General features: G+C 46.8%; 1 protein-coding gene across 1 annotated transcript; it reads left to right on the top strand.

Moving 5' to 3' along the window:
• Positions 1–7966: 7966 nt before the first annotated feature.
• Positions 7967–25116, top strand: SERPING1 (serpin family G member 1). Its single transcript, XM_010382811.2, has 8 exons — positions 7967–8181; positions 8705–8777; positions 10328–10814; positions 12489–12623; positions 16251–16454; positions 16649–16788; positions 21983–22202; positions 24598–25116. Exons 2-8 carry the CDS (start codon positions 8727–8729, stop codon positions 24849–24851), a joined length of 1491 nt encoding a protein of 496 aa, XP_010381113.2. The 5' UTR covers positions 7967–8181; positions 8705–8726; the 3' UTR covers positions 24852–25116.
• Positions 25117–27457: the final 2341 nt, after the last annotated feature.

The raw sequence follows: 27457 nt of genomic DNA, 5'->3' as shown, positions 1-27457 counted from the left end.
GGGATGATAAGGCGGGGGTTCTAAAAGCAGGGGATCCTGACTGTCTTCTAACACAGCGGGTGGTGGAGCAGACGGTGTTTTTGGCCTACGGGGGTGTTCTGTCGACTGTACGACCAGAGCCCTACATGGCTCTGCTGTCAGCACAAAAGGAGTTAGCCAAGGGGGTGGGTTTTCCATAAGGTCTTGCCACACCAGGATGTAAGGGATCTGATCAGGATGTCCTGACCGCCCCGGCAGGAAAATTTTTGATTTTACCTTAATGATAATGGGGAGACAGAAGGTCCCCTCAGCTGGCCATCCTACACCGAAGGTGGGCCATTCCGAGCGGCAGAAAGTTACCAATTTCCCTTTTCTGAGTTCTATGCTAAGGTCATGGCCCCTTGCCTTAACATCTTTAAAGTTATTTATAAGAATGGAGAGTGGAGTACTCTGGCTATTACCCATGGTAGTAGAATCCTAGAGATAGAGAAAAGAGAGATATAGAAAAGAGAGATAGAGAAAAGAGTAAAACCAGAAGTATTGTACTCTTTTTTTCTTTTCCTTGCCAAGTAGGTCCTGAAAAATGAAAGTAAGTTAAGTAATTAACATAACAATAGTCGCCAGTGCCTCTCGGGTTTAGCTCCCGATCAGAACCAGATGGGCTAATAAATACAGAGCCCCAGACAGGTGCCGGGGGACGTCTCCCACCGGCCCCTGGTGGCTGTCTTATAGCGCGTCCGCCAAGACTATGCCGACCACCGATACAGACCCCGCGGGATTTTTCCAGACGACACAGAGACTACAGACAACACAGAGACTCAAGCCGGCCGATACCGAATCTGCTCACAGCGACGACCCGTTGACCTGGGGTCTGGTGGGCTTAGGGGAATCCCGGACGAGCCCCCAAATGTTGTGCCCGAAGTCACGAGACCCCAGTAAGTGACCACCAGAGTCCAGAGTCAAAGCCAAATAGCCGGGGTCGCCTTATTACGAGTTCGAACCCGGACCTCTCCGCTTTATACAATGGCAGGTAAAGAGAGAGGCCCCGGCTGCTGTTTTAGGGTTTCTTTTATAGCGAGGTACAAACAAGTCACAGAGAAACAGTAGTTACAAGCTTATTATTGGTTAACATTTAAAGTTGAATATTCGGCAGTTTCTGGCTGGTTCCCGCCTTTTTCGCAACCTCAAACGGCTGGGGGTTTTCCAGATAAGTTGTTTGTGTAAGCCCGGGGGGGTGGTCACATGCATGTATGTTGCAACCTCAAACGGCTAGGGGTTTTCTAGATAAGTTGTTTGTGTAAGCCCGGGGGGGGGGGGGGGCGGTGGTCACATGCATGTATGTTTAGAATTTTTCCCTTAGGGGCTTTCTATCTCATCAAGAGACCACAATCTGAATGGAGCCAAATTCACAGCTGAGTCAATAGTCCAAATCTGGCGTTTCCATTACAGAGCTGGCAATGGAGAATTGGAAACAAAGGTTAGAAATAGAAAGGTGGCAGAGAAAGCAGGTAAGCTGCTGTGCAAGAGTGGAAAAGACAGTAAGCGAGAGGGAAACTTCTGGAACCAGCATGCAGTTAAGGGGATTGGTTTGGGAATCAATCCAAACGTCTCTCTCAGGGTGAGATCAAAGAAATAGTTTGTAATACGTCCGTACAATGGAATACCATGCAGTTGTAAGAAAGAATGAGATAGAGCTGCTTGCAATGACATAGAACAATGTACATGCTACTTGATTAAGAAAAGAAATTAGGCCGGGCATAGTGGCTCACGCCTGTAATCCCAGCACTTTGGGAGGCCGAGGCGGGTGGCTCACTAGGTCAGGAGATCGAGACTCATCCTAGCTAACATGGTGAAACCCCCTCTCTACTAAAAATACAAAAAAAATTAGCCGGCTGTGGTGACCAGTGCCTGTCGTCCCAGCTCCTTTGGAGGCTGAGGCAGAAGAATGGTGTGAACCCGGGAGGCAGAGCTTGAAGTAAGCCGAGATCACGCCACTGCACTCCAGCTGGGGCGACAGAGGAAGACTCCCGTCTCAAAACACAGAAAAGAAATTATGGAAGAGTAATAATTATGTGTGTGGGGAGAGGTGAAGTATATATGATTTTATAAGTAGAGAGGCAAATCTAAAAGCATACTCTCGGAATTATTAACAGCAGTTTTGTCTGTGGTAACTTTTAATTTTGTAAGTGTCCGAATTGTTAGAAAAGTTTTGTTTTGTTTTGTTTTGTTTTTTTAGACGGAGTTTTGCTCTTGTTGCCCAGGCTGGAGTGCAATGTCATGATCTCAGCTCACTGCAACCTCCACTTCCTGGGTTCAAGCTATTCTCCTGCCTCAGCCTCCCAAGTAGCTGGGATTATAGGCATGTGCCACCATGCCCATCTAATTTTTGTATTTTTAGTAGAGATGGGGTTTCACCATGTTGGCCAGGCTGGTCTCGAACTCCTGACCTTAGGTGATCCATCTGCCTTGGTCTCCCAAAGTGCTGGGATTACAGGCATGAGCCACCATGCCCGGCCAGAAAAGTTTAACAAAGCACATATATGACATTGTAGTGATAACTTTGAAAGAATTATTTAATTTTTTTTTAGACAGGGTCTCGTTCTGTCACCCAGGCTGGAGTGCAGCAGGTGTGATCACGGCTTACTCCAGCCTCGAACTCCTAGGCTCAAGCAATCCTCCCACCTCAGCCTCTTGAGTAGCTGGGACTGCAGACATGCGCCACTGAGCCTGGCTAATTTTTTTATTTTTTGTGGAAACGGGGTTTTGCCATGTTGTCCAGGCTGGTCTCAAACTCCTGGGCTCAAACAATCCCCCTGTCTCAGCCTCCCAAAGTGCTGGGATTACAGGCATGAGCCACCGCACCCAGGAAAATAATAATTTTAAATATCTTTAGAAAAATGATTGAATGAACCAATTTAGAATATCTGTGAGTACTCATCAAATGTATCTACTCTACCCGAAAAAGCTTTGTATTCCTAGGCCTGCCAGGGTCTGCAAATAGGGTGTGAGTCTGGGGTTTAGGGGGTTTGTGTCTCAACACTAATTTGAATCTTATCCCTGTCTTCATCTCTGATCCCCATCCACCTCCTCATACCAGTTAAAGACTGAAGGGAAGAGGAAGAGAAGAGGGTCGTTAGTAGAAGGGTACTGTGCATGAGGACTCTCTAGTGAGGTTCCCAGGAAGGTCTAGTCCCTGGAGAGTTGGGCAGGAAACAGCCCAGGTGAATGAGTCAGGGCTGGTGAGAAAGGGAATCGGTGAAGTGGTTGGGGATACGGTGGGAGCAGTAACCCCCACAGCTCCCTCACTCATGGCTGCCAAACCTGTGCCCTTCTCCAGAGAGGACTACTGTATTTGTAGGAAATAAGGGACAAAGTTCAGCCCATGGTCCGTTCTTACTTACAAAGCGTCAACAACCCCACAAAAGGGTGTGCCACAATATAATTCTCAAAATGGTAGAAACGTCATTCTCACACAAATACACAATGAGAACCTTCACAAGGTAACTGTCAGGATGACAAAGCTGGTTCAAAGAATGATTTGAGAAACCGGTGTGTGTGTGTGTGTGTGTGTGCGCGTGCACGTGCACTGGAATAACACAGCTAAGTTAGCTACAAAACTGGCTATTGCCCTGCAGGCAATAGGAGGTAGGACTTGACTCTGGAGGTGGGGCTCAGATACCAACCAGATTGAGGACTAGCTAAAACAGGGCTGGGGCAGAAACAGTTTTCCACAAGATTTGCCAGCCAGTCTGCCATGTCAGTTTACCATTGCCATGGAAACGCCTGGGAGTCACTGCCCCTTTCCATGGCAATGATCTGATGATCCAAAAGTTCCTTTCCCTTATCTAGAAATTTCTGCATACACTGCTTCTTGCTTTTTATGTTTTGTTTTGTTTTTTGTTTGCTTGTTTGTTTTTTAGAGACGGAGATTCGCTCTTGTTGCCCAGGCTGTAGTGCAATAGTGCGATCTCAGCTCACTGCAACCTCTGTCTTCCGGTTTCAAGCAATTCTACAGTCTCAGCCTCCCGAATAGCTAGGATTGCAGGAGCCTGCCACCACACCCAGTTAATTTTTTTGTATTTTTAGTAGAGAAGGGGTTTCTCCATGTTGGCCAGGCTGGTCTCAAACTCCTAACCTCAGGTGATTCACCCAACTCGGCCTCTCAAAGTGCTGGGATTACAGGTGTGAGCCACTGCGCCCGGCCCTAAACTGCTTTTTAATCTGCATATAATGGAAAGTGGGTACAAAAATGACTGCAAAACTGCCCTGAGCTGCTGCTACTCTCTGCCTACAGAGTAGCCCTCCTTTGCAGAGGCAATCACGGAGCTGTAACACTGCCTCTTCAATAAAACTGTTTTCTTCTACCTCCGGCTTGCCCTTGAATTCTTCCCTGGGCAAAGCTAAGAACCCTCACCAGCTAAGCCCCATTTTGGGGCTCACCTGCCCCGCATCAAGACCATTACCTTTGGGATTATCATTATGTCCTCATTCACATCTCTACCATACAAAAACCCTTTGCATCTTATCCATTTTTGAGAGGTCAACATCTGACATTACAGACTCTGAAAGCTAATCTAGAAAAATAAGAAAGAGAAAATTCTATTCCTCTAGAATGGCATGGCATTTATCAACCAAGATTCCAAAGAAAGGACTGAGCCCTAATGCCCAGCGCATTCTTTGTTGATAATCAATCAACTTCTCTCCTCTGAAACTAGAGTGGTGCTAGTTGTGTATTATCTGTGGCAGAGTTGAAAAAATAATCCCTCCAACCATTTTCTGTGTTCCAAGAATGGAGTGACGCTGATTTCTCAGAATTATTTTGCCCTGTTTCAAAGTTTTGGATAATTTTTCTTTTCTTTTTCATTTTTTTGAGACAGTCTCACTCCGTCACCCAGGCTGGAGTGCAGTGGACCGATCTCGGCCCACTGCAACCTCCACCTCCTGGGTTCAAGCAATCCTCCCACCTCAGCCTCCCAAGTAGCTGGGACTACAGGAGTACATGACCATGCCTGGCTAATTTTTGTATCTTTAGTAGAGACAGGGTTTTGCTATGTTGACCAGGCTGATCTCGAACTCCTGACCTCAAGTGATCCACCCACCTCAGCCACCCAAAGTGCTGGGATTACAGGCATGAGCCACCACGTCCAGTCAAAAAATTTTTCTTAAGAAGGAAAACTGGCCGGGCACGGTGGCTCAAGGCCTGTAATCCCAGCACTTTGGGAGGCCAAGATGGGCGGATCACGAGGTCAGGAGATCGAGACCATCCTGGCTAATACGGTGAAACCCCGTCTCTACTAAAAAATACAAAAATCTAGCCGGGCGAGGTGGCGGGCGCCTGTAGTCCCAGCTACTCGGGAGGCTGAGGCAGGAGAATGGCGGGAACCCGGGAGGCGGAGCTTGCAGTGAGCTGAGATCCGGCCACTGCACTCCAGCCTGGGCGACAGAGCGAGACTCCGTCTCAAAAAAAAAAAAAAAAAAAAAAAAAGGAAAACTAAAGATATTTAGTTTTTCACACTCTATAATGGGAGAAAATTCAGTCACAGCAACTTGTACCTTCAGTATTAGAGGACTCACCTAGGAGAAAAACCTTATTAAAATGCTCTGAGTAGGAAGAGCTTTAGTGAGAACTTGAACCTCATTCAACATCAGGAAATTCACAGGGGAGAGAAGCCATGTGCACCTACAACATGAGGGAAGAGGGCTTCTGTGGGTTCAACTCTCCTCAGTCACCAGAAGGAAAAGTCCTTGTTACAGAGAAATCCTAGACCTGCTCCCAGTGGGAAGAGGACTGAATTCACAACCTTACACTGATTGAGTATCTCAACACCCACACTAGGAAGAAATTCTGCAAACATCCTGATTAAGTCAGTTTCAGCTCCAGCTTCAGCAGGCAGGGGAGACTTCACAAAGCAGACATCCTTTAAATGTCCAGAGTGCAGGCCAGAGAGCTATTATAGACAGCTGAAGGAGGTAGACCCACAAGCTGGGAAAACCTCTCCACTGGGGCTTTTTCACCCTGGAACTTTGGCCCACAAAGCATCGTACTCTTGCAGCTGGACCCAGAATATTCCCTTTGCTGTCTGCTTCAGGTTAGCCTCTAGTGTGTGCCAGTAATTTGTAAGGGTTAATAAAGAATTTTGGGGTCAAACAGACTTGGTCCACTTCCTGGCTCTGTCACTTACTGGCTTTGTGATATTAGGTAGATCAATTAATTTATCTGCGCCTCATTTCGTTAACTTGTTTAAGATGGGATTAATGTAGCACCTACTCCACAGGCGATGAGAATTAGGGAGAGGATGAAAGTAAATGCATGGTGAGCACTCAGTGAATTAGGTTGCTTTCCACCACCTTCTTTTCCTTTGGCTGACCCATTTCCCAGAATCCACACGCTCATGTTCCCCTTGAGCCCACCAGCTTGAGCACTGGGAATGGAGAAGTGTTGTTTTGTGTGCAGCTGTTCAAACGATGGCTCTGATGTTATATAACTTTCCCATGGTTTAGGAGGTTCCCAAGTGGCTTCCGAGAATAAAGCACGAAGCTGGGGAAGACTCTTTTTGGGTCTTGTCCAAGGACCTCCGAGGAGACACACAAATATTCTCCTGTTTCTGTCCTTGGTCAGTCCCTTAGAGTAGCAGTTCTGGTGCTAGCAACAAACTTTCCTGAATGCTCCAAATACAGTTAGAGGATAGGCCTACAGTAAGATGATGATGGAACATTATAGCTATATTAGGTCATCAGAGATAGCCTCTTTGTTTTGCAGAGGAGGCAGAGTTATCAGATTTAGCAAAAATACAAAATGTCAATTATATTTGAATTTCAGATACACAACAACGACAACAAAATTTTTTACCATAAGTATATTCCAATGTAAGCATTTTTACCATAGGTATATCCCAATGTAAGCTTTTTTTTTTTTTTTTTTTTTTTTAAGGAGACAGCAAGCATCTCACTCTGTTGCCCAGGCTGGAGTGCAGTGGCATGATCAATGCTAACTGCAGCCTCAAACTCCTGGGCTCAAGGGATCCTCCTGCCTCAGTCTCCTAAAGGGCTGGGATTAGAAGTATGAACCACCAGGCCTGTCTACTTCCTGTGTTTTATCTGGCAACGCCGAGAGGACAGCTAGATATCAAGGGGGAAAGCAACTTGCTGGCTCACACAGCCAGCCACGTCTATTGTGGAGCACTAGTCACAAACACATACACTCCAGCTTTCAAGTTTTAAAATATTTATTTATTTACTTACTTGTTTTTTGAGACAGTCTTGCTCTGTCACCCAGGCTGGAGTGCTGTGGCGCAATTTCAGCTCACTGCAATCTCGGCCTCCCAGATTCAAGTGATTCTCTGTGCCTTAGCCTCCCTAGTAGCTGGGACTACATGTGAGCACCTGCACCGCCCAGCTAATTCTTGTACTTTTAGTAGAAACGGGGTTTCCCCATATTGGCCAGGGTGGTCTTGAACTCCTGACCTCAAGTGATCCGCCTGCTTCGGCCTCCCAAAGTGCTGGGATTATAGGCATGAGTCACCGCGCCCGGCTAGTTTTTTTAATTTTTAATTAAGGTGAATGCTTGCTGAGCTGGGTGCCTCACATCCCTTGTCTGTTATACAAAGAACTACTGATTATGGATCTCTACGAGCAAAAATAGCAGAACATCTAAAAGGCACAGGGGAGATGGGAGCAGAGATTAGGCTTCGGAATACTTCTCCAAATGAGAGTGATCAGGGCCCGACATTTCACTGCTCTAAGGCTCAGTTTCTTACCTATCAAATGGGTACAATGGCGCACAAAGGGTTACGTTGAGGATTAACGGAGATGAGCAATTTCCAAAAAGTTCATTCCTTTAAAAACTGCGGAGCACATTTTCTGTACATGCTGTTTTTATTGTTACTCATGAAGACGCGGGGGAAGCTTTGGTTGTGTAAAGATGATAACTGCACCCAAGCTTCCCCGTTCACCCCACCTACCAGGGGATTTGGGCTAAATTCCTGGCCTGGCTCACAAAGAAAACCAAGCGGTCAGTCCCATCCCGTCCCATCCTGATTTACAGGAACTCACACCAGCGATCAATCTTCCTTAATTTGTAACTGGGCAGTGTCCTGGGCCAGCCAATAGCTAAGACTGCGCTCCCCCCGCACCCCACCCTCCCTGACCCTGGGGGACTCGACTCAGTCTGCACCGGAGCTGCCTGGTGACCAGGAGTTTGGAGTAGGTTTGGTGCTGGGCAGGGGTGGGGGGTAAGGGTGGAAAATACGGAGTGAAGAGGTCTAGGGAGGGGGTCTCCTCACCCCCGCCTTCCGGCCCGCCTTGATCTCGGGGGTTTCTATAGGCTTGCTTCCACCTGGGATTTCTGCTTCCTCCTACCCCAGCCCCTCCCGCCTCAGGCCTGTTGTGCTCAGCCCCCCAGGACCTCCCCTCCCCCACGCCTCTGGCCTCATTGTTTGGTTAAAGCAGGACCCCCCCGCCCCCGACCCCCGCTCCGACTGAACAGATGGACGGAGACCCGGGCCCATGGGGAGAGGAAGGGCCAGCCGGTGCCGGGAAAGGGAAGCGGTTTGGGGAAAACAAAACAGAGGGAGGAGCCAGGGAGAAGGTGGCCCCAGGAGGGAGGAGGAGGGAATTCGCTAAGAGGGACTGGGGCCTGGGACAGAATGGGGGCGGGCCCCCGGCGGGGTGGGGGCCCCTGGGCTCCCAGGCTCGGAGCTGGCTCGGATACTGGCTGGCTCCACAGGTCCGCTGACGTCGCCGCCCAGATGGCCTCCAGGCTGACCCTGCTGACCCTCCTGCTGCTGCTGCTGGCTGGGGTATGTGGTCCCTTGTGGGATGGGGGACGGGGGTGGAGACGGGAACGGGGGATGGTGCGGGGTGCGGGCGGTGGCTGAGGATTAACCCTTCAGGCCCCGGAGAATGAGGAGAGCTCCTCTTGGGATCAGCGAGTGTGATCCTTGCTCACGCACTGGTAGATGGTGGAAAGAGCTCAGGACTCAGACAGATGCAAGTTCTAATCTTGGCGGGCGATGTAGGAGCTGCGCTGCGTGGTCCTGAGGAAGTTACTTTTCCCAGCCTACTCCTCTTGATTTATAAAATGTTGAATAAACAGATCCCACCCTGTCCACTAAACAGGCTTGGCAGGAGGACCACATAGGGCAAGGAGATGGGAAGCATTTTGTGATATCAAAGCGAGAGTTTGCTGTAGAAAAGAGCTATGGAGAGGAGAGGTTTGGCTGCTGTGACCGCTGGTGGTCCCAGGCTAGGGCCTGTGAAGATAGGGAAGAATGGTAGCAAACGTACCTGGGTCTGGGTGGGGGTCAATAGCAGTGAGAGGTCCCAGTGGTCTGGGAGGTCGTGGACTAGAAAGAAGGCTAAGAAGTGTGGGATCCCAGGAGAAAGGTAGGTAGGGGTGTGTGTATGTGCGTGTGTGCCCGCACAAGTTGGCGTGACATACTCAGCAGATGATGTAGTTATGAGCAGGGAGTTTGGAATCAGAGACCTTGTTTTGACCTGTAGCTGTTTCTCCCATTTCTGTGAGACCCTGGACTAGTTAATACGTGTCAGCATCAGTTTCTCTACCTGTGAAATGGGGCTAATGCATGGTTTCTCAGTGGAGGATCTGTTGACACTGGGGCTGGATAATTCATTGCTGAGGGGCTACCCTGTGCATCTTAGGGTGTTTTGCAGTATCTCTAGCCTGTATGCACTAGATTGTGGTAGCATCTTCCCTGCTGTCTCCCTATGACAACCAAAACTGTCTCTAGACATTGCTAAATATTCCCTGGGAGTCAAAATTGTTTCAGAGCTGCTGGCCTATACTACTTATCGCTCCCTCCCTTCCTGCCTCCCTTCTTCCCTCCTTCCCTTTCTTTGTTCCCTTCCTAATGTGTATTGTTTTTCCACCCCCACTAATGGGCTGCAACCCATAGTTTGAAAATTTACTGTTCTAAATCCAGGAGCACAAGTTCAAATGTCTGTACTAGCCAAGCGAGTGAGTCAAACAGGTAGATATTTACAGGAAATTGCAAGAACATAGATAAATGGCAATTAACAGCCAATTTCACTGTTTGGAAAACAACTTCCTACAGGGCAGTAATTGGTCAGAGATTACAGAGTCCCTGACTATCCCTCATCTTCTGCAGAGCACATTCCTGTGCATCCCCACCCTCACCCTGTATCTCCCCTTCTCTGAGGAAATAGTGGTGGTGGTTCCAAGACAGGTTCCTCATCCGCCACACTGTCAGAAATTACTCTCTTGTACAGGACATTTTCCACATCCACACCTTCTCTAACTGCTTTCAGTATTTTAGAGGACTGTGCCTCGTAGTAAGAAAAAAATGAAACTCAGTTTCTTGAACCACAGGATAGAGCCTCCTCAAATCCAAATGCTACCAGCTCCAGCTCCTGGGATCCAGAGAGTTTGCAAGAGGGAAGCGAAGGGAAGATCGCAGTGCCAGATAACTCCAAGATGCTATTCATTGAATCTATCCTGGAGGCTTCCAGCTTGCCAACAACCAACTCAACAACCAATTCAACCACCAAAATAACAGCTAATACCACTGATGAACCCACCACCCAACCCACCGCCCAACCCACCATCCAACCCATCCAACCAACTACCCAGCTCCCCACAGATTCTCCTACTCAGCCCACTACTGGTCCCTTCTGCCCAGGACCTGTTACTCTCTGCTCTGACCTGGAGAGTCATTCAACAGAGGCCATGTTGGGGGACGCTTTGGTAGATTTCTCCCTGAAGCTCTACCACGCCTTCTCAGCAATGAAGAAGGCAGAGACCAACATGGCCTTTTCCCCATTCAGCATTGCCAGCCTCCTCACCCAGGTCCTGCTCGGTAAGACCCTGACTGCATTCTCTCCAGGTCATTTGTTGGACACTCCCGTAAGGGTCACCAACCCAGACACTTACAAAGCCATGTCTCTGGGAAGAAGCTGTAAAAATGGGCTATACATTGGGGGTATAGAGGGAAGTATCTTTTCATTCTTGAAAATTCTATCATTTAACAATGATTTAATAGGCAAACCTATTGCTTGTAAAACCCTGTGACTATACAAGAACATATAAAACAAGGTCCCAGCCACTAACCATGTTTCATGGCAAGGAGAGGTGATAAGAAAGATGAAATCAGGCACAGTGGCTCACGCCTGTAATCCCAGCACTTTGGAAGGCCAAGGCAGGTGGATAACCTGAGGTCAGGAGTTCAAGACCAGCCTGGCCAACATGATGAAACCCTGTCTCTGCTAAAAATACAAAAATTATCCGGGAGTGGTGGTGCATGCTGTAATCCCAGCTACTTGGGCAGCTGAGGCAGGAGAATCGCTTGAACCTAGGAGGCAGAGGTTGCAGTGAGCCGAGACCAAACCACTGCACTCCAGTCTGGGTAACAGAGTGAGACTCTGTCTAAAAAAAAAAAAAAAAAAAAAAAAAAAAAACATCATCAGAGATAGACCTAGAGTAGATGTGGTTAGTACTGCATTCTAGCTCTGTGACCTTGGGCAATTCACTTTAACCTCTCTGAGCCTTGAGTCCTCTTGTGTAAAATAGTGATGATGCTATCTACCTCAAAAGATTAATAACCAGAAAGCTGAGCTGGGCGCGGTGGCTCACACCTGTAATCCTAGCACTTTGGTAGGCTGAGGTGGGCGGATCATGAGCTCAGGAGTTCGAGACCAGCCTGACTAACATGGTGAAACCCCATCTCTACTAAAAGTACAAAAAGATTAGCCAGGTGTTGTGGCGGACACCTGTAACCCCAGCTACTCGGGAGGCTGAGGCAGGAGAATCGCTTGAACCCAAGAGGTGGAGGTTGCAGTGAGCCGAAATCACACCACTGCAGTCCAGCCTGGGAAGACTGAGCGAGACTCTGTCTCAAAAAAAAGAAAAAAAAAAAGGAAGCAGATAGCCTAGCGTCTGACTTAGTGGGAGGTCAAAAAAATGTAAATCCTCTGCCATCCTGAGGGATTACTGTCAAGTCCCATTGGGTAATTACCCTAGGAAATGAACAAACAAATTACTACAAGCAGTGAGGAGAGAGCTATTACTCCCCGGAGAGAATTCTAAAAAGGCTACAGAATCTTTCTTGGCTGGGCACGGTGACTCACACCTGTAAACCCGGCACTTTGGGAGGCCAAGGCAGGAGTTCGAGACCAGCCTGGCCAACATGTTGAAATCCCATCTCTACTAAAAATAGAAAAATTAGCCAGACATGGTGGCGCGTGCCTATTGTCCCAGTTACTTGGGAGGCAGAGGCGGGAGGATTGCTTGAACCTGGAGATTCAAGTGAGCTGAGATTGCACCACTGCATTCCAGCCTGGGCAACAGAGCAAGACTGTCTCAAAAAAAAAAAAAAAAAAAAAAAAAAGAGAGAGAACACTTTCAGCTCAGATGATCTGTGACCCCTCCGAAGCAGGGAATACCCTCTATTCCAGCCTGGTCCCCAACCCTCATTCCCAAGGAAGGTCCCCCGACTCATCCTGCAAGTATCTTTCATCTCTGCCCTTTGTTGCAGGGGCTGGGGAGAACACCAAAACAAACCTGGAAAGCGTCCTCTCCTACCCCAAGGACTTCACCTGTGTCCACCAGGCTCTGAAGGGCTTCATGACCAAAGGTGTCACCTCAGTCTCTCAGATCTTCCACAGCCCAGGTGAGTGCCCAGGAAGGGGCAGTGTCTGCAGAGGAGGGTCCTGAGAGGACTCTGAAGGGGAACCCAGCACTGGGAAAAGAAAGGACAGAGGGAATGTTGGAGCTACAGTATCAGGGATGGACTGCGGAGCAAGTGAAGACCTTGGCAGGAGGAGCATCAGGTCACTGCAGGAACTGGATTGTTCTTCTAGTGAGACCTTAGGCAAGTCTCTGGCATTCATCAACTGCTTTAGAATAAAATTAACCAGGCAGGTATGGTGGCTCACGTCTGTAATGCTAACACTTTGGGAGGCCAAGGCCTTCAAGACCAGACTGGGCAACATGGCGAAACCCCGTCTCTATTAAAAAAAAAAAAAATGTTGGGGCTAGGGCTGGGCGTGGTGGCTCATACCTGTAATCCCAGCACTTTGGGAGGCCGAGATGGGTGACTCACCTGAGGTCAGGAGTTCAAGACCAGCCTGGCCAACATGGCGAAACCCTGTCTATACCAAAAATACAAAAATTAGCCTGGCATGGTGGCGGGCGCCTATAATTCCAGCTACTTAGGAGGCTGAGTCAGGAGAATTGCTTGAACCCAGGAGAGTGAAGGTTGCAGTGAGCCGGATCATGCCACTTCATTCCAGCCTGAGTGAAAGCAAAACTCCAAGAAAGAGAGAGAGAGAGAGAGGGAGGGAGGGAGGGAGGGAGGAAGGAAAGAAGGAAGGAAAGAAAGAAAAAAGAGAAGAGTGAGAAAGAGAAAGGAGGAGGGAGGGAGAGAGGGAGGGAGGGCAGGAAGGAAGGAAGGAAGGGAAAGAAAGAAAGGAAAAGGAAGAAAAGAAAAGAAAAGGCCAGGCACAGTGACTCACACCTGTAATCCCAACACTTTGGCAGGTCGGGGCAGGCGATTCATGAGGTCAGGAGGTCGAGACCAGTCTGACCAACATAGTGAAACCGCATCTCTACTGAAAATACAAAAAATTACCCAGGCGTGGTAGTGTGCGCCTATAATCCCAGCTACTCGGGAGGCTGAAGCAGGAGAATCACTTGAACCCAGGAGGCGGAGGTTGCAGTAAGCCAAGATTGTACCGTCCAGCCTGAGCGACAGAGCAAGACTCCGTCTCAAAAAAAAAAAAAAGAAAAGAAAATATGGGGTAGGCAGGCCAGGCACGGTGTCTCCTGCCTGTAATCCCAGCACTTTGGGAGGCTGAGGTGGGCGAATCACTGGAGGTCAGGATTTCAAAACCAGCCTGGCCAACATGAGGAAACCCTGTCTCTGCTAAAAATACAGAAATTAGCCAGGTGTGGTGGCATGTTCCTGTAGTCCCAGCAGGAGAATAACTTGAACCTGGGAGGCAGAGGTTGCAGTCAGCCGAGATCGCACCGCTGTATACCAGCCTGGGCGACAGACCGAGACTCTGTCTCAAAAAAAAAAAAAAGAATAAGAATACCCATATGCATTCATTAATAGATAGGGCTAGAGGGCTAGCGAGCTATAGACATAAAAGAGACAAAAAATTGTTTCGCTAATTTTTGGGTCAAAGGAGTCTTGGGACTCTCATTCTTTTTATTTTTGTGTTATGTGAATTTGTTATCATTTTACATGTATTATGTTATTAAGTAGGTAATAATGATAATAGTAATAATGAACTTACAAAACGATCTAATGTAGTTGTTTTCCGACTTTGTACCTCAGAGCCCTAGGGCTCTGCAAAGCTGTTTCTGGAGTCATAGTGGGAGTGGGGTGTGGGAGCCTCAGCGGTGGGGAAGGGTTCACTACTTCCTGTGAGAGGGAGACGGACCAGCTGGGCTCTGAGCTCCCCACCCAGCCTTATCCACGGCCCATTTTATATTGTGAGCTTCAGACATGCCTTTGTTTGAAAGTAGTTCTGCTGCTTTAAAATGTTTAATAACCATTACACTAATCTACCCACCTCCCTTTTTGAAAAAAAGGAAAACTTTTTTTCAAGCTGTTTTTTTTTTTTAAAGCTATAAAAACAATACTCAGGTCTGGCGCACTGTGCTTGTAATTCCAACACTGAGAGGCTGAGGTAGGAGGATTGCTTGAGGCTAGAATTTCGAGACTAGCCTCTGGGCAACATAGAGAGAGCTCATCTCTACAAAAATTTTTTAAATTATCCAGGTGTGGTGCATGCCTGTAGTTCCAGCTGTGAAGGACTGAGACAGGAGGATTGCTTCAACCAAGGAATTCAGTTAGAGTGAGCTATGTTTATGCCGCTGTACTCCAGCCTGGGTGACAGAGTAGGACCCTGTCTCTAAAAAAATAAAAAATAAAAATAAAAATAAAAAACTCACCTATCACCCCATCATCTAAAAAACAACCCTCTTTTAGATGTGGGAAAAATATGGCTCAGAGGTGTTTAAGAAACGTTGCATTTATTTATTACTTACAAAGCTGTAAGTCAGCTTTATCCCGCTGTCTTGCTAGGTAGGCGAAAAATGTAACAGCATTCAATATGTTAGGGCTTCTATCCCCATCTAGCTGCACCCTGGAGCTGTGCCAAGCAAGGTTCTTGGTCTTATGTTGTACATAGGTGCCAGCAAAGCCTGTGAAAATATCTCTTTTTTTTTTTTTTTGAGACAGAGTCTCGCTCTATTGCCCAGGCTGGAGTGCAATGGCCGGATCTCAGCTCACTGCAAACTCCGCCTCCCGGGTTTACGCCATTCTCCTGCCTCAGCCTCCCGAGTAGCTGGGACTACAGGCGCCCACCACCGCGCCCGGCTAGTTTTTTGTATTTTTTTAGTAGAGACGGGGTTTCACCGTGTTAGCCAGGATGGTCTCGATCCCCTGACCTCGTGATCCGCCCGTCTTGGCCTCCCAAAATGCTGGGATTACAGGCTTGAGCCACCGCCCCTGGCCATCTCTTTTTTTTTGAGACAGGATCTCACCCTGTTACCCATGCTGGAATGCGGTGGCGCCATCTCAGCTCACTGCAACCTCCGTCTCCCAGATTCAAGTGATTCTCCTGCCTCAGCCTCCCAAATAAGCTGGGATTACAGGTGCCCACGACCACATGCCCAGCTAATTTCTGTATTTTTATTAGAGACGAAGTTTCACCATGTTGGCCAGGCTGGTCTTGAACTCGTGGCCTCAAGTGATCCTCCCACCTTGGTCTCCCAAAGTGCTGAGATTACAGGCGTGAGCCACCATGCCCAGCTGGGAAAGTATCTTTAATCTACTTAGTCCTAGAAAAATTATCTTTCGAGTGCTTTTTCTTTTTTCCAGTGGACTGAAGGCTTTTGGAGAGCAAAAGCCAGAAAGTTTTGTCACAAACTTCCACCGAGGCCAGGAAGCAGTCTATCCCATGCCAAATTAAGGGAAGAAAAGAGGAAAAATATAGACAAATGGAATTTAATATCTCAAAAAGATTATCTTGCAGAGCCATAGTAACATAGCAAGCTGAGGCAGCAAAGGCTTAGGGCTACTTCTCTGATTCCTGGTTCTGAGTTTGCCTTCTTGGGCCTCATTTGGCACATCTGTAAGAGGAGTGGGCTGGACCGCTCCACCATGCCGTGTTCACTAGAGTGAGCAGATAGAGCCATAGGAAGCATGCTCACTCTCAAATCTTGCTCATGGAAAGGAACGATGTGTTCAGGGGACTCATGCCTCCCTTTCTCAACATACCCCCAGACCTGGTCATAAGGGACACCTTTGTGAATGCCTCTCGGACCCTGTACAGCAGCAGCCCCAGAGTCCTGAGCAATGACAGTGATGCCAACCTGGAGCTCATCAACACCTGGGTGGCCAAGAACACCAACAACAAGATCAGCCAGCTGCTAGACAGCCTGCCCTCCGATACCCGCCTTGTCCTCCTCAATGCTATCTACCTGAGTGGTAAGGGGGCCCTTAGCCAGTTGGTCTTCCCATTCTGGATCCTTCTTCCCCTCATGGCTTCAAAACCCACCTAACCCCAAGTTCTACAATCAGATCTCAATGTCCCTGCCCCACCCTTTGCTCACAAGGCTTTTAGCTCCTCTTTTTCCTTTTCCTACGTGCATTAGAGCACCTCTCCCACCTCTTCCCTCTAGCCAAGTGGAAGACAACATTCGATCCCAAAAAAACCAGAATGGAAACTTTTCACTTCAAAAACTCGGTTATAAAAGTGCCCATGATGAATAGCAAGAAGTACCCTGTGGCCCATTTCATTGACCAAACTTTGAAGGCCAAGGTAAGTTCTTAACCTTTCCTTCTCCTGTTTGAAACCCACTTGAGTCTCCTGACATTTTTTTCTGCTGTCGTCCCATCATTTTGGGGTACATGCTTACAAATTCATCATTTCTACTCCTTCCATCTGTATTTTCACCCTATCTTTTCTCCTTCTCCTTTCTCTAGCCTTGGCCAAGGCAGGCATTGTGTATTTTAGGCTGGAAACAGGATTCTCAAGTTTCTTCATGCATTTCTACTACATTGAATGGCAAAATGTGAGTTGTGTTCCTATTCTACACATGTTTCTTTTTCCAGTCAACTCATCAGAAGACCCTGGTGCTTAGCAAGTCCTGTGTGTATGTGTGTATGTGTGTACCTGTGTACAGCATACATATACATGTGTACACATGTATCAGTATATCCTTGGATATGCATATATGTGGTAAGTGCATGTGTGCACATGAGTTAAATGACTTAAGTGCATTAGCAGAAATTGAACAATTTAGTTTGGTGAATAGGGAGGGAGAGAAGACAGAACATGGAGCCCAGAGGATTCCAGTTGGTAAGCTATCTCATGCTCAGTTACCAGATATTTCCACCTTTTTAGCATGGCAAAACACAGACCTGTCACAATGTCTCAGTACCTGACTAGGAAACAAAGGCTGTGTTCTTGGAACATGCTAGGCTTGGTTCCACATTGGGAGCTTTCCTTAGCTTTTCTTTCTGCCTGGATCCCTCTTCACTCAGATGCTCACATAGCTTGTTCCTTCTGGTCATTTGGGTGTCAGCTCAGAGGTCACCTTGGTGGAGAGGTCTTCACCCCTTAAAGTAGCCTCCTCCTTACCCTGTAATATCACTGCTGTTTTATTATATTCATGACATTCATCACCATCTGAAATTATGTCATTTATTTGCTTATTTGATTAGGATATTGTCTGTCTCCCTAAGATATTGTCTGTCTACTTGAATACAGGAATTGTCTTGTTTCCTTCTGTATCTGTAGTGCCTAGAACAATGCCACCTATCATAGGTGCTCATTCAGTGTTTGTTGAATAAATGAATTAATGAAATAGAGGGTGCCAAAGGGAGCTACTCACTTAGTAAAAGTGGCTGGAAGACTTCATAGAGGAGGTTTTTTTTTTGAGACAGGGTCTAACTTTGTTGCTCAAGCTGGAGTACCTTGGCACGATCTCGGCTCGCTGCAATCTCCGTCTCCCGGGTTCAAGCAGTTCTCATGCCTCAGCCTCCCAAGTAGCTGGGACTACAGGTGCCTGCGACCACACCTGGCTAATTTTTGTATTTTTAGTAGAGCTGGGGTTTCACCATGTTAGCCAAGCTGGTCTCGAACTCCTGACCTCAAGTGATCCACACCTTCAGCCTCCCGAAGTGCTGGGATTACAGGCATGAGCCACAGCACCCGGCTGAGGAGATTATTTTTGACTATTCTTTGCTCACTTATTTATCTACTCAGGTACTTATCCACCCATCTATCCATCCCTATCTAATGTATTTGACCATTCATGACTCATTTAGCAGAACCAGGACAGCGCATATAAGGCACAGAAGAGTGAATATATGTGACAGGTCCAGGGCATTGTTCAAATTCAAGATACGTGGAGGGAGGTATAAATATGAGATTTTTTCAGACCAATTAGAATAGCTATTTAATCAAAGCCATAGATGTTAGGTAGAAAGTTAAGAATTAAGAACTTAACAAGTTAGGTTTAAATGTAATTATTTGAATTATAAGAACCAGTATTTCCTCTCTAGAAATGTTATTAAAGTCTCACACAAAAGTCTAAACCAAAAATCATTGTAAAAATCCCTTAGGATAGACTGTTGTAGCCATTGAGGTGAGGTGATAGGTTGAGGTAAGCATTCTGAACATATAATATCGATAATAAATACTCAAATACAAAGGAGGTATAATATGAAGAGTAATTTCTATCTCCCAAAGCCAATATGAGTTTTGTCTGTTTGTTTGTTTTTCTTTTGAGACAAAGTCTTATTCTGTTGCCCAGGCTGGAGTGCAGTGCACAATCCCAGCTCTCTGCAACCTCTGCCTCTCAGGTTCAAGCGATTCTCCTGCCTTAGCCTCCCCAGTAGCTGGGATTATAGGCACCTGCCACCACTCCCAGCTAATTTTTGTATTTTTAGTAGAGACGAGGTTTCACCATGTTGGCCAGGATGGTCATGAACTCCTGACTTCAAGTGATCGGCCCACTTCGGCCTCCTAAAATGTTGGCATTACAGGCGTGAGCCACTGCACCCAGCCTGAGTTCTCTTTTTTAAGCCAAAGGAGGAGGAGTACTTTTAAAAAGCCACTATTTAGAGTTCCTTGGGTTTTAAACAGATAATTAATTTAATGTATTGACAAATGCAAAATTAAAATTTTACTTTTGCCTTTTAATTTTAAGCTGAACTTGCTACATTAAGAGTAGGGTGATTTGGCTGGGCGCGGGTGGCTCATGCCTGAAATCCTAGCACTTTAGGAGGCTGAGGCAGGCGGATCACTTGAAGCTAAGAGTTTGAGACCAGCCTGGCTAACGTGGTGGAACTCTGTCTCTACCAAAAATACAAAAATTAACTAGGCATGGTGGTGCATGTCTGTAGTCCCAGCTACTCAGGAGGCTAAGGCACAGAACTGCTTGAACCTGGGAGGCAGAGGTTGTGGTGAGCCAAGATCATGCCACTGCACTCCAACCTGGGCAACACAGTAAGACTGTCTCAAAACACAGACAAAGAATAGACCAGGTGCAGTGGCTCACGCCTATAATCCCAGCACTTTGGGAGGCCAAGGCGGGTAGATACCTGAGGTCAGGAGTTCAAGACCAGCCTGACCACCATGGTGAAACCCTGTCTCCACTAAAAATACAAAAAATAAGCCAGGCGTGGTGGTGCACGCCTGTAATCCCAGCTACTTGGGAGGCTAGAACAGGAAAATCACGTGAACCCGGGAGGCAGAAGTTGCAGTGAGCCGAGATCGACACTACACTCCAGCCTGAGTGACAGAGTGAGACCTTGTCTTAAAAAAAAAAAAAAACAAGAATAGGGTTTTTTAATAAAATTTTATAAAAGAATAGTGTTTTTAAATAAAAATACTAACTCTCATTTGTTCTTGAATTAATTGCCATATTGAACAGATTAAACTCCTTTAAACCATTTGTTCTGTCTACAAACATAATTCATATTCCCATAAGCATTTTAAGCTCCCTTTAAAAATTTAATATGCCCGATTTTCTGTTTTTTTTAATGTATTTATGTAGTTTTACCAGACAGGGTCTTTTTCTATCACCCAGTCTGGAGTACAGTGACTGTACAATCATAGCTTATGTAACCCAGGCTCCTTGGGATGAAGCAGTCCTCCCACCTTAGCCTCTTAAGTAGCTGAGATTACAGGCATGAGCCACCTCACCCAGCTGATACCCTTTTTAAACACATCTAATACGGGACAGGTCATAATTACAACTCTGCTTGGCCATATCATCCCAGCACCTAAAGCTCACTTGTAAACTAAAAATTAAATTTGAAGAGTGAATTAACTTCTAGCCAACTTTCCAATATCATTCTCACACTTAATGAAATTATCCTACAACTTTGCTTAAAAGCCTAAAACTAGCATGTCAGATTCTCTTAAAAATTACAATCACTATTTTAAATAACAAACATACAGGTTACCCTGAACTTAACACCTGGTTTTAACATGATGAAGTTGCTTTCTTTTGTCATTCCCATACTAAATTCTAAATCTTCCTGGCACTTAAGGATATTTACCCAAGGAAGGGGGTGAGATTTACCAGCTCAGGTACACCGAGGTTACTGGCTTGAAAATTTAGGACCACAGCATGGTAAATTTTTGTTCAGAGATTCAAGGTTCATACATAGGACCTGAAGGGCACATGCTACTCAAATAAGTATATCCAACTTGAGTCCTGTGTCAGCAGGGACCCCATGTCCATCCTCTTCAGCCGAAATTGGCTTACAACCTACTTTTTCTGGGCTATTCAGGTTCCAACAATTGATTGCTTTCAGTTAACTTCTTTATTGCCCAGTTGAATTCTGCATTCTTCTAGATTCTTTTTGTTCTTTCAGCCTCAATCATAATACCATTTAATGACAGTCTCATATCCTATTAGACTAGGGTTTCTCAGCCTTGGCACTATTGACATACTGGGTCAGATAATTCTTTGTCCTGTGCATTGTAGAATTTAGCATCATCCTTAGCTTCTACTCACTAGAAGCCAGTAGCACTGGGTTCACGTCCTCCCTGCCCACTGCCAGCTATGACAACCAGAATGTCTCCAAACATTACCAAATGTCCACTGAGAGGCAAATGCACTCTGAGTTGACAGCCCCTGTATTAAACCCATGGGCCCTGCACTTCTTACAAGTTTTGTCTGGTCACCAGTTGAAAGTCCTTCTTTTTTTTTTTTGAGATGGAGTCTCACTCTGTCGCCAGGCTGGAGTGCAGTGGCGCGATCTCGGCTCACTGCAACCTCCACCTCCTGGGTTTAAGCGATTCTCCTGCCTCAGCCTCCTGAGTAGCTGGGACTACAGGCACGCGCCATCACGCCCAGCTAATTTTTGTATTTTTAGTAGAGATGGGGTTTCATCATGGTGGCCGGGATGGTCTCAATCTCTTGACCTGGTCATCCACCTGCCTCGGCCTCCCAAAGTGCTGGAATTACAGGCGTGAGCCACTGTGCATGGTTGAAAGTCCTTCTAATAGCAAAGTGGAAAGGTAGGCTAAGACCAGCCTGTGAACAATCTTGAATGCCATACTGATATTTGTACCTAATCTCATAGGCAGTGAAGAGCCGTCAGTAGTTTTAAAGAGGCTGACCTGATAACTCGTGGTGGTTCAATGTGCATGCAATATACTACATGCACAACACATTTGGAAGGAAGGGAACAGGGCTCAGAGAAATCAAATTACTTGCCCATATTACATAGCTCGTCAGTAGTAGAGTCAGGATATAATCAGAAACTCATGCTTCTTCCTCTACCTCTCCCCAGCACAGAGTTAGATCAGCACTGATCTAAGCTGATATCTGATATCCCTATTTCATGGTAAAGCCTGGAAGCCTAGGTCTGACTGCTGCTTGTTGAAATACAGACTGTGGCAGCAGACTGCAGGACAGCCTTGTGACACAGAGGGTAGGGCCAGGAGAGAGCTGCGGTAGGAAGACTGTTAAGGTGCATCTCTTATTTTCTAGGTGGGGCAGCTGCAGCTCTCCCATAATCTGAGTTTGGTGATCCTGGTACCCCAGAACCTGAAACATCATCTTGAAGACATAGAACAGGCTCTCAGCCCTTCTGTTTTCAAGGCCATCATGAAGAAGCTGGAAATGTCCAAGTTCCAGCCTACTCTCCTAGCACTGCCCCGCATCAAAGTGACGACCAGCCAGGATATGCTGTCAATCATGGAGAAATTGGGTAAGCTCTGGCAGCTTGGAGTTACTCCCAGGCCATCAGAGGAGAAAGGGGGATCCCTAAGATGTAGTTAGCATTCTCTAGAGTATTTTTTACATCCATAATCTCAGTTTGTTCTGCAACCCTGCCAGTTACAAGGGTAGGTGCTATTATCCCATTGGATCATTGTGGAAATGAAGGCCCAGAAGTTTTATGTGACTTACCCAAAGATTCCATGATTTACCCTTGAGCTAGTCAGAGGCAAACCAGAACACTGATCCGGGTCTCCAGCTCTCCTGAGTTTTTTCTATGGTTCCTTGTGACACAGGCAGTGGAACAGTGGTACAGGTAATTCCCCAAGGTGAATTATGGATGCTTCTTCCCCAGACATATTTCAAAACAGTCAACCACACCATGGAATATGCAAGAAGCTATCTGGAAATGCAGGTCTGGAGGCTTCTGAGTTTACGAGAGGCAACAGAGACTCCATTTTCTTTTTTCTTTTTCTTTCTTTTTTTTTATGAGACGGAGTCTCTCTCTGTCACCCAGGCTGGAGTGCAGTGCCGCGATATCTGCTCACTGTAAGATCCGCCTCCTGGGTTCATGCCATTCTCCCGCCTCAGCCTCCTGAGTAGCTGGGACTACAGACACCCGCCACCACGCCCAGCTAATTTTGTTTTTGTATTTTTAGTTGGGACGGGGTTTCACTGTGTTAACCAGGATAGTCTCGATCTCCTGACCTCGTGATCTGCCCGCCTCGGCCTCCCAAAGTGCAGGAATTACAGGCGTGAGCCACCGTGCCTGGCCCAGAGATTCCACTTTCTAACCTTTGTTTTTTTGTTTGTTTGTTTGTTTTTGAAATGGAACTTCACTCTGTCACCCAGGCTGGAGTGCAGTGGCATGATCTTGGCTCACTGCAACCTCCACCTCCTGGGTTCCAGTGATTCTCCTACCTCAGCCTCCCAAGTAGCTGGGATTACAGGCACCTACCACCATGCCCAGCTAATTTTTTTGTATTTTTGGTAGAGGTGGGGTTTCACCATGCTGGCCAGGCTGGTCTTGAACTCCTGGCCTCAAGTGATCTGCCCACCTTGGCTTCCCAAAGTGCTGGGATTACAGGTGTGAGCCACTGTGCCCAGCTTCATTTTCTAACCTTTGATCTCATGTCCAACCCCGTCACTTCATTCCTTGTTAGAGAACTTGACTACCTAATGCATGATACCATTTCCTTGTATATGCCATCTGTATAGGAAGAAAATCTCTTTTTTATTTTCATTCAACACTGCTGGCCACCAAATAGGTGTGGGAGTGTTTTCTAAGCAATTCTCCAGTTCTCTGGGAACACCAACTAGGTGTCCTACAATTGAATCCAATTCTAACACTCTCTACCTGGAAATAACATCAGATCCCACGCAGTTTAAGGGCTCAGCCCCACCAGATTTCCCCCTGTTTCCAATGTCAGTTACAAGACCAGGTTGTCATCTGTGCATCAGACCAACCAGCTATAATTTGGAGGTTCCCACGACTCCCTGTAAGGGTTTCATCATTTGCTAGAATAGCTGACAAAACTCAGGAGACACGTTTACTGGTTTATTATATAAGGGATTAAGTAAAGGATGCAGATGAACAGCCAGATGAAGAGATACACAGGGCAAAATCTCGAAGGGTCCTGGGCCCAGGAGCATCTATCCTGTGGAGTTTGGTTTGCTACCTTCCTGACACATGTATGTGTTCACCAACCAGAAGCTCTCAGAACGCTGTACTTTAGGAGGCTTCATCATGTAGGCGTGATTGATTATTACCCAATCTCCAGCTCCTCTCTTCTCCCCAGAGGATGGACAGAGGGGCTGAAAGTTCCAAGCTCTAATCACACTTAGTCTTCCTGGTGACCAGCCCCCATCCAGGAGCCAGCAGGAGTAGCCTCGTTAGCACAAAAGGCATTCCTATGACCCAGGAAATTCCAAGGGATCTAGTAGCTCTGTGTCAGGAACTGGGATCTGAGACCAAATATTAGATGGCCTAATATTTGGAGCTAAAGATGCTCCTATAGCATATTTTCCCATTATTTCACAGCATCATAGCATTGCATATAACCTCATTTTTTCATATATGAACTATCTCTGATCTGTTACCTCACTTCCAAGGTCCTAGGAGACAAGGAGACAATGACATCATTTTTCAGGGTTGTTTTAGGGATGGGGGGCAAGGCCTCTCACCTTGAGAGAGTGGCAGTGTTGGGCCCACTAATAGAGGATCCCACGAACTGGACCAGAGGGTATAGTATGTAATCTGGCAAACAAGGAAAGAGGAAGAGAGCACTGGGACTCAGGATGAACCCAGAGAATTCAGGACAAAGGTCTCCATCAGCTGAGGGTTTTATGCTGACCTCTGACTCTGTTTTTCTCTGGTTTTGCCCTAGAATTCTTTGACTTTTCTTATGACCTCAACCTGTGTGGGCTGACAGAGGACCCAGATCTTCAGGTTTCTGCGATGCAGCACCAGACAGTGCTGGAACTGACAGAGACTGGGGTGGAGGCGGCTGCAGCCTCTGCTATCTCTGTGGCCCGCACCCTGCTCATCTTTGAAGTGCAGCAGCCCTTCCTCTTCCTGCTCTGGGACCAGCAACACAAGTTTCCTGTCTTCATGGGGCGAGTATATGACCCCAGGGCTTGAGACCTGCAGGGTCAGGTTAGGGCGAGCGCTACCTCTCCAGCCTCAGCTCTCAGTTGCAGCCCTGCTGCTGCCTGCCTGGACTTGGCCGCTGCCACCTCCTGCCTCAGGTGTCTGCTCTCCACCAAAAGGGCTCCCTGAGGGTCTGGCCACCCTTGGCTTCTATCAGCCCTTCTCCATGGCCCTGCCATGGTCTCCAAACCACTTTTTGCAGCTTTCTCTTGTTCAAGTTCACCAGACTCTACAAATAAAACCTGGCAGACCATGACTTTCTCTGCTTTGCCTTTGTTGTTTATTTGTTATTTTTTATTATTTTTTAGGCAGGGTCTCACTCTGTCACCCAGGCTAGAGTACAGTGGTGAGATCATGGTTCACTGCAGCCTTAACCTCCTGAGTTCAAGCAGTCCTACCACCTCAGCCTCCTAAATAGGCAGAACCGCATGGGTTTGCCACCATGCCCAGCTAATTTTTAAATTTTTTGTAGAGACAGGGTCTTACTATGTTGCCTAGGCTGGTCTCCAACTTCTGGGCTCAAGCAATCATCCTAACACAGCCTCCCAAAGTGCTGGGATTGTAGGCATGAGCCATCACACCATACCTCTCTCTTGCCTTTGAATATCAGCTGCTTCAATATTAAAGGACAAGAGCTCCCATGGTTCCTGTATCAGCCAGCTATTGCTGTATAATAAGTTACATTAAACTTAGAGGCTTCAAACAGCAACCGTTTGTTATTTCATGTAAGTTTCAGAGTTGACTAGGTGGTTTTGCTGATCTGGGCTGGACCTGGCTGATCTTCCCTGGGCTCATTCATACATCTGTAAGGTATAGTTGTTGGGTTGGTTAGGGGATGACTGGTCTTCTGTGGCCTCAGTCAGGACATCAAGACAACTTGGCTCTTCTACACGTCTTGTATGTCCTCCCAGCAGGCTACCCTGTAATGGAAAAGAGTCAAACAGGCAGTCTCTTTTTCACACCTCTGCTTGTGTCAAGTTTACCACTGTCCTGGCAGCCAAAGCAAATCACAGGACCAAACCTAGAGTTAGACTGGAAAAGCACTACAAAGTGACAGGGCAAAGAGTCATTAACTGGAGACTATTAATGCAGTCCATTTCTCATGGCCCCTATCTTGCTTATTAGATGCAACAACTCTGACAACAGCAATAACAGTAGCTAACATTGTTGGGCCGTCTACTAGGAGTTTTGTAGGCATTTAATCCTCACAATAAATTTAAATGTATATGGTAAATTCAGAGAGGCTAAGTCTTGTTCAAAGTCCTGTAGTTAGGAAATGATGAAACTGAGATGTAACAGCACCTCTTATGACTTTTTTTTTTTTTTTTTTTTTTTTTGAGACGAAGTTCCACTCTTGTTGCCCAGGCTTGAGTACAATGGCACGATCTCGGCTCTCTGCAACCTCTGCCTCCCGGGTTCAAGTGATTCTCCCGCCTCAGCCTCCCAAGTAGCAGGGATTACAGGCATGCACTACCACACCTGGCTAATTTTGTATTTTTAGTAGAGACAGAGTTTCTATTTTTTTCTTTTCTTTTCTTTTCTTGAGGCGGAGTCTTGCTGTGTCGGCCAGGCTGGAGTACAGCGGTGCAATCTTGGCTCACAGCAACCTCCACTTCCCGGGTTCAAGCAGTTCTCCTGCCTCAGTCTCCCAAGTAGCCGGGATTGCAGGAGCCCGCCACCATGCCTGGCTAACTTTTGTATTTTTAATAGAGACGGGGTTTCACCATATGGGCCAGGCTGGTCTTGAACTCCTGGCCTCAAGTGATCTGCCCACCTCAGCCTCCCAAAGTGCTGGGATTACAGGTGTGAGCCACTGTGCCCGGCCTAGTGAAAACAAATTCAGGAAGATTCCCCTCTCCTTGGGGAGATCCTGACATGATGAAGGTGGTGCTCAGCACTAACCTGAATTGTGAACCAACAAAGTCAGGAGGTGGAAGGTGATTCTGACCCCTGTGGGCACAGGACCTTGCAAATCTCTTTGACCCTTCCAATCATGCTAAGCCAGGTAATGTTCCCGTTTGTGAAATGAGGAAGCCAAAACTCAGGTTAAGTAACTATCTAAAGGTCAGACTGCTGCAAATTGATCTGACATTATCCAAATTCAAATGTAGTAGGTGATTTATTTGGGCAGGCTTATTTCCTTTGTGCCCAAACTTGACTATAACTTAAATTTGTGTCTTCTTACTCCCTGCACCATGTGACCCTACAGAGCCTATCAAAGTATCTTGCACTTAAAAAGAAAAAAGAAAAAAACTATGGAGGCCGGGCATAGTGGCTCACGCCTATAATGCCAGCACTTTGGGAGACCGAGGCAGGCAGATCACTTGAGGCCAGGGTTTTGAGACCAGCCTGGGCAACATGGCGAAACCCTGTCTCTATTAAAAAATAACAAAATGAGCCGAGTGTTGTGGTGCATGCCTGTAATCCCAGCTACTCGGAAGGCTGAGGCATGAGAATCACTTTAACCTGGAAGACAGAGGTTGCAGTGAGTCGAGATTGCACCACTCCACTCCAGCCTGGGTGACAGAGCAAGAGACTGTCTCAAAAAAAAAACTATGAAATGAATGATTAAATGAACGAGTTATCATATCCAGGTA

This window comes from Rhinopithecus roxellana, chromosome 15, assembly GCF_007565055.1.
Source record: "Rhinopithecus roxellana isolate Shanxi Qingling chromosome 15, ASM756505v1, whole genome shotgun sequence".
Taxonomy (NCBI): domain Eukaryota; kingdom Metazoa; phylum Chordata; class Mammalia; order Primates; family Cercopithecidae; genus Rhinopithecus; species Rhinopithecus roxellana.
Note: the sequence above shows the minus strand (reverse complement) of the source record. Positions and strands in the feature narration are given on the sequence as shown.

What these genes read in the sequence shown, in the direction of transcription:
- SERPING1 (XM_010382811.2), top strand. Translation starts at nt 8,727, where the DNA reads ATGGCCTCCAGGCTGACCCTGCTGACCCTCCTGCTGCTGCTGCTGGCT. An exon ending in CCTCACCCAGGTCCTGCTCG is followed by an intron (nt 10,815 to 12,488) that starts GTAAGACCCTGA and finishes CCTTTGTTGCAG; the next exon opens with GGGCTGGGGAGAACACCAAA. An exon ending in GTCAATCATGGAGAAATTGG is followed by an intron (nt 22,203 to 24,597) that starts GTAAGCTCTGGC and finishes GTTTTGCCCTAG; the next exon opens with AATTCTTTGACTTTTCTTAT.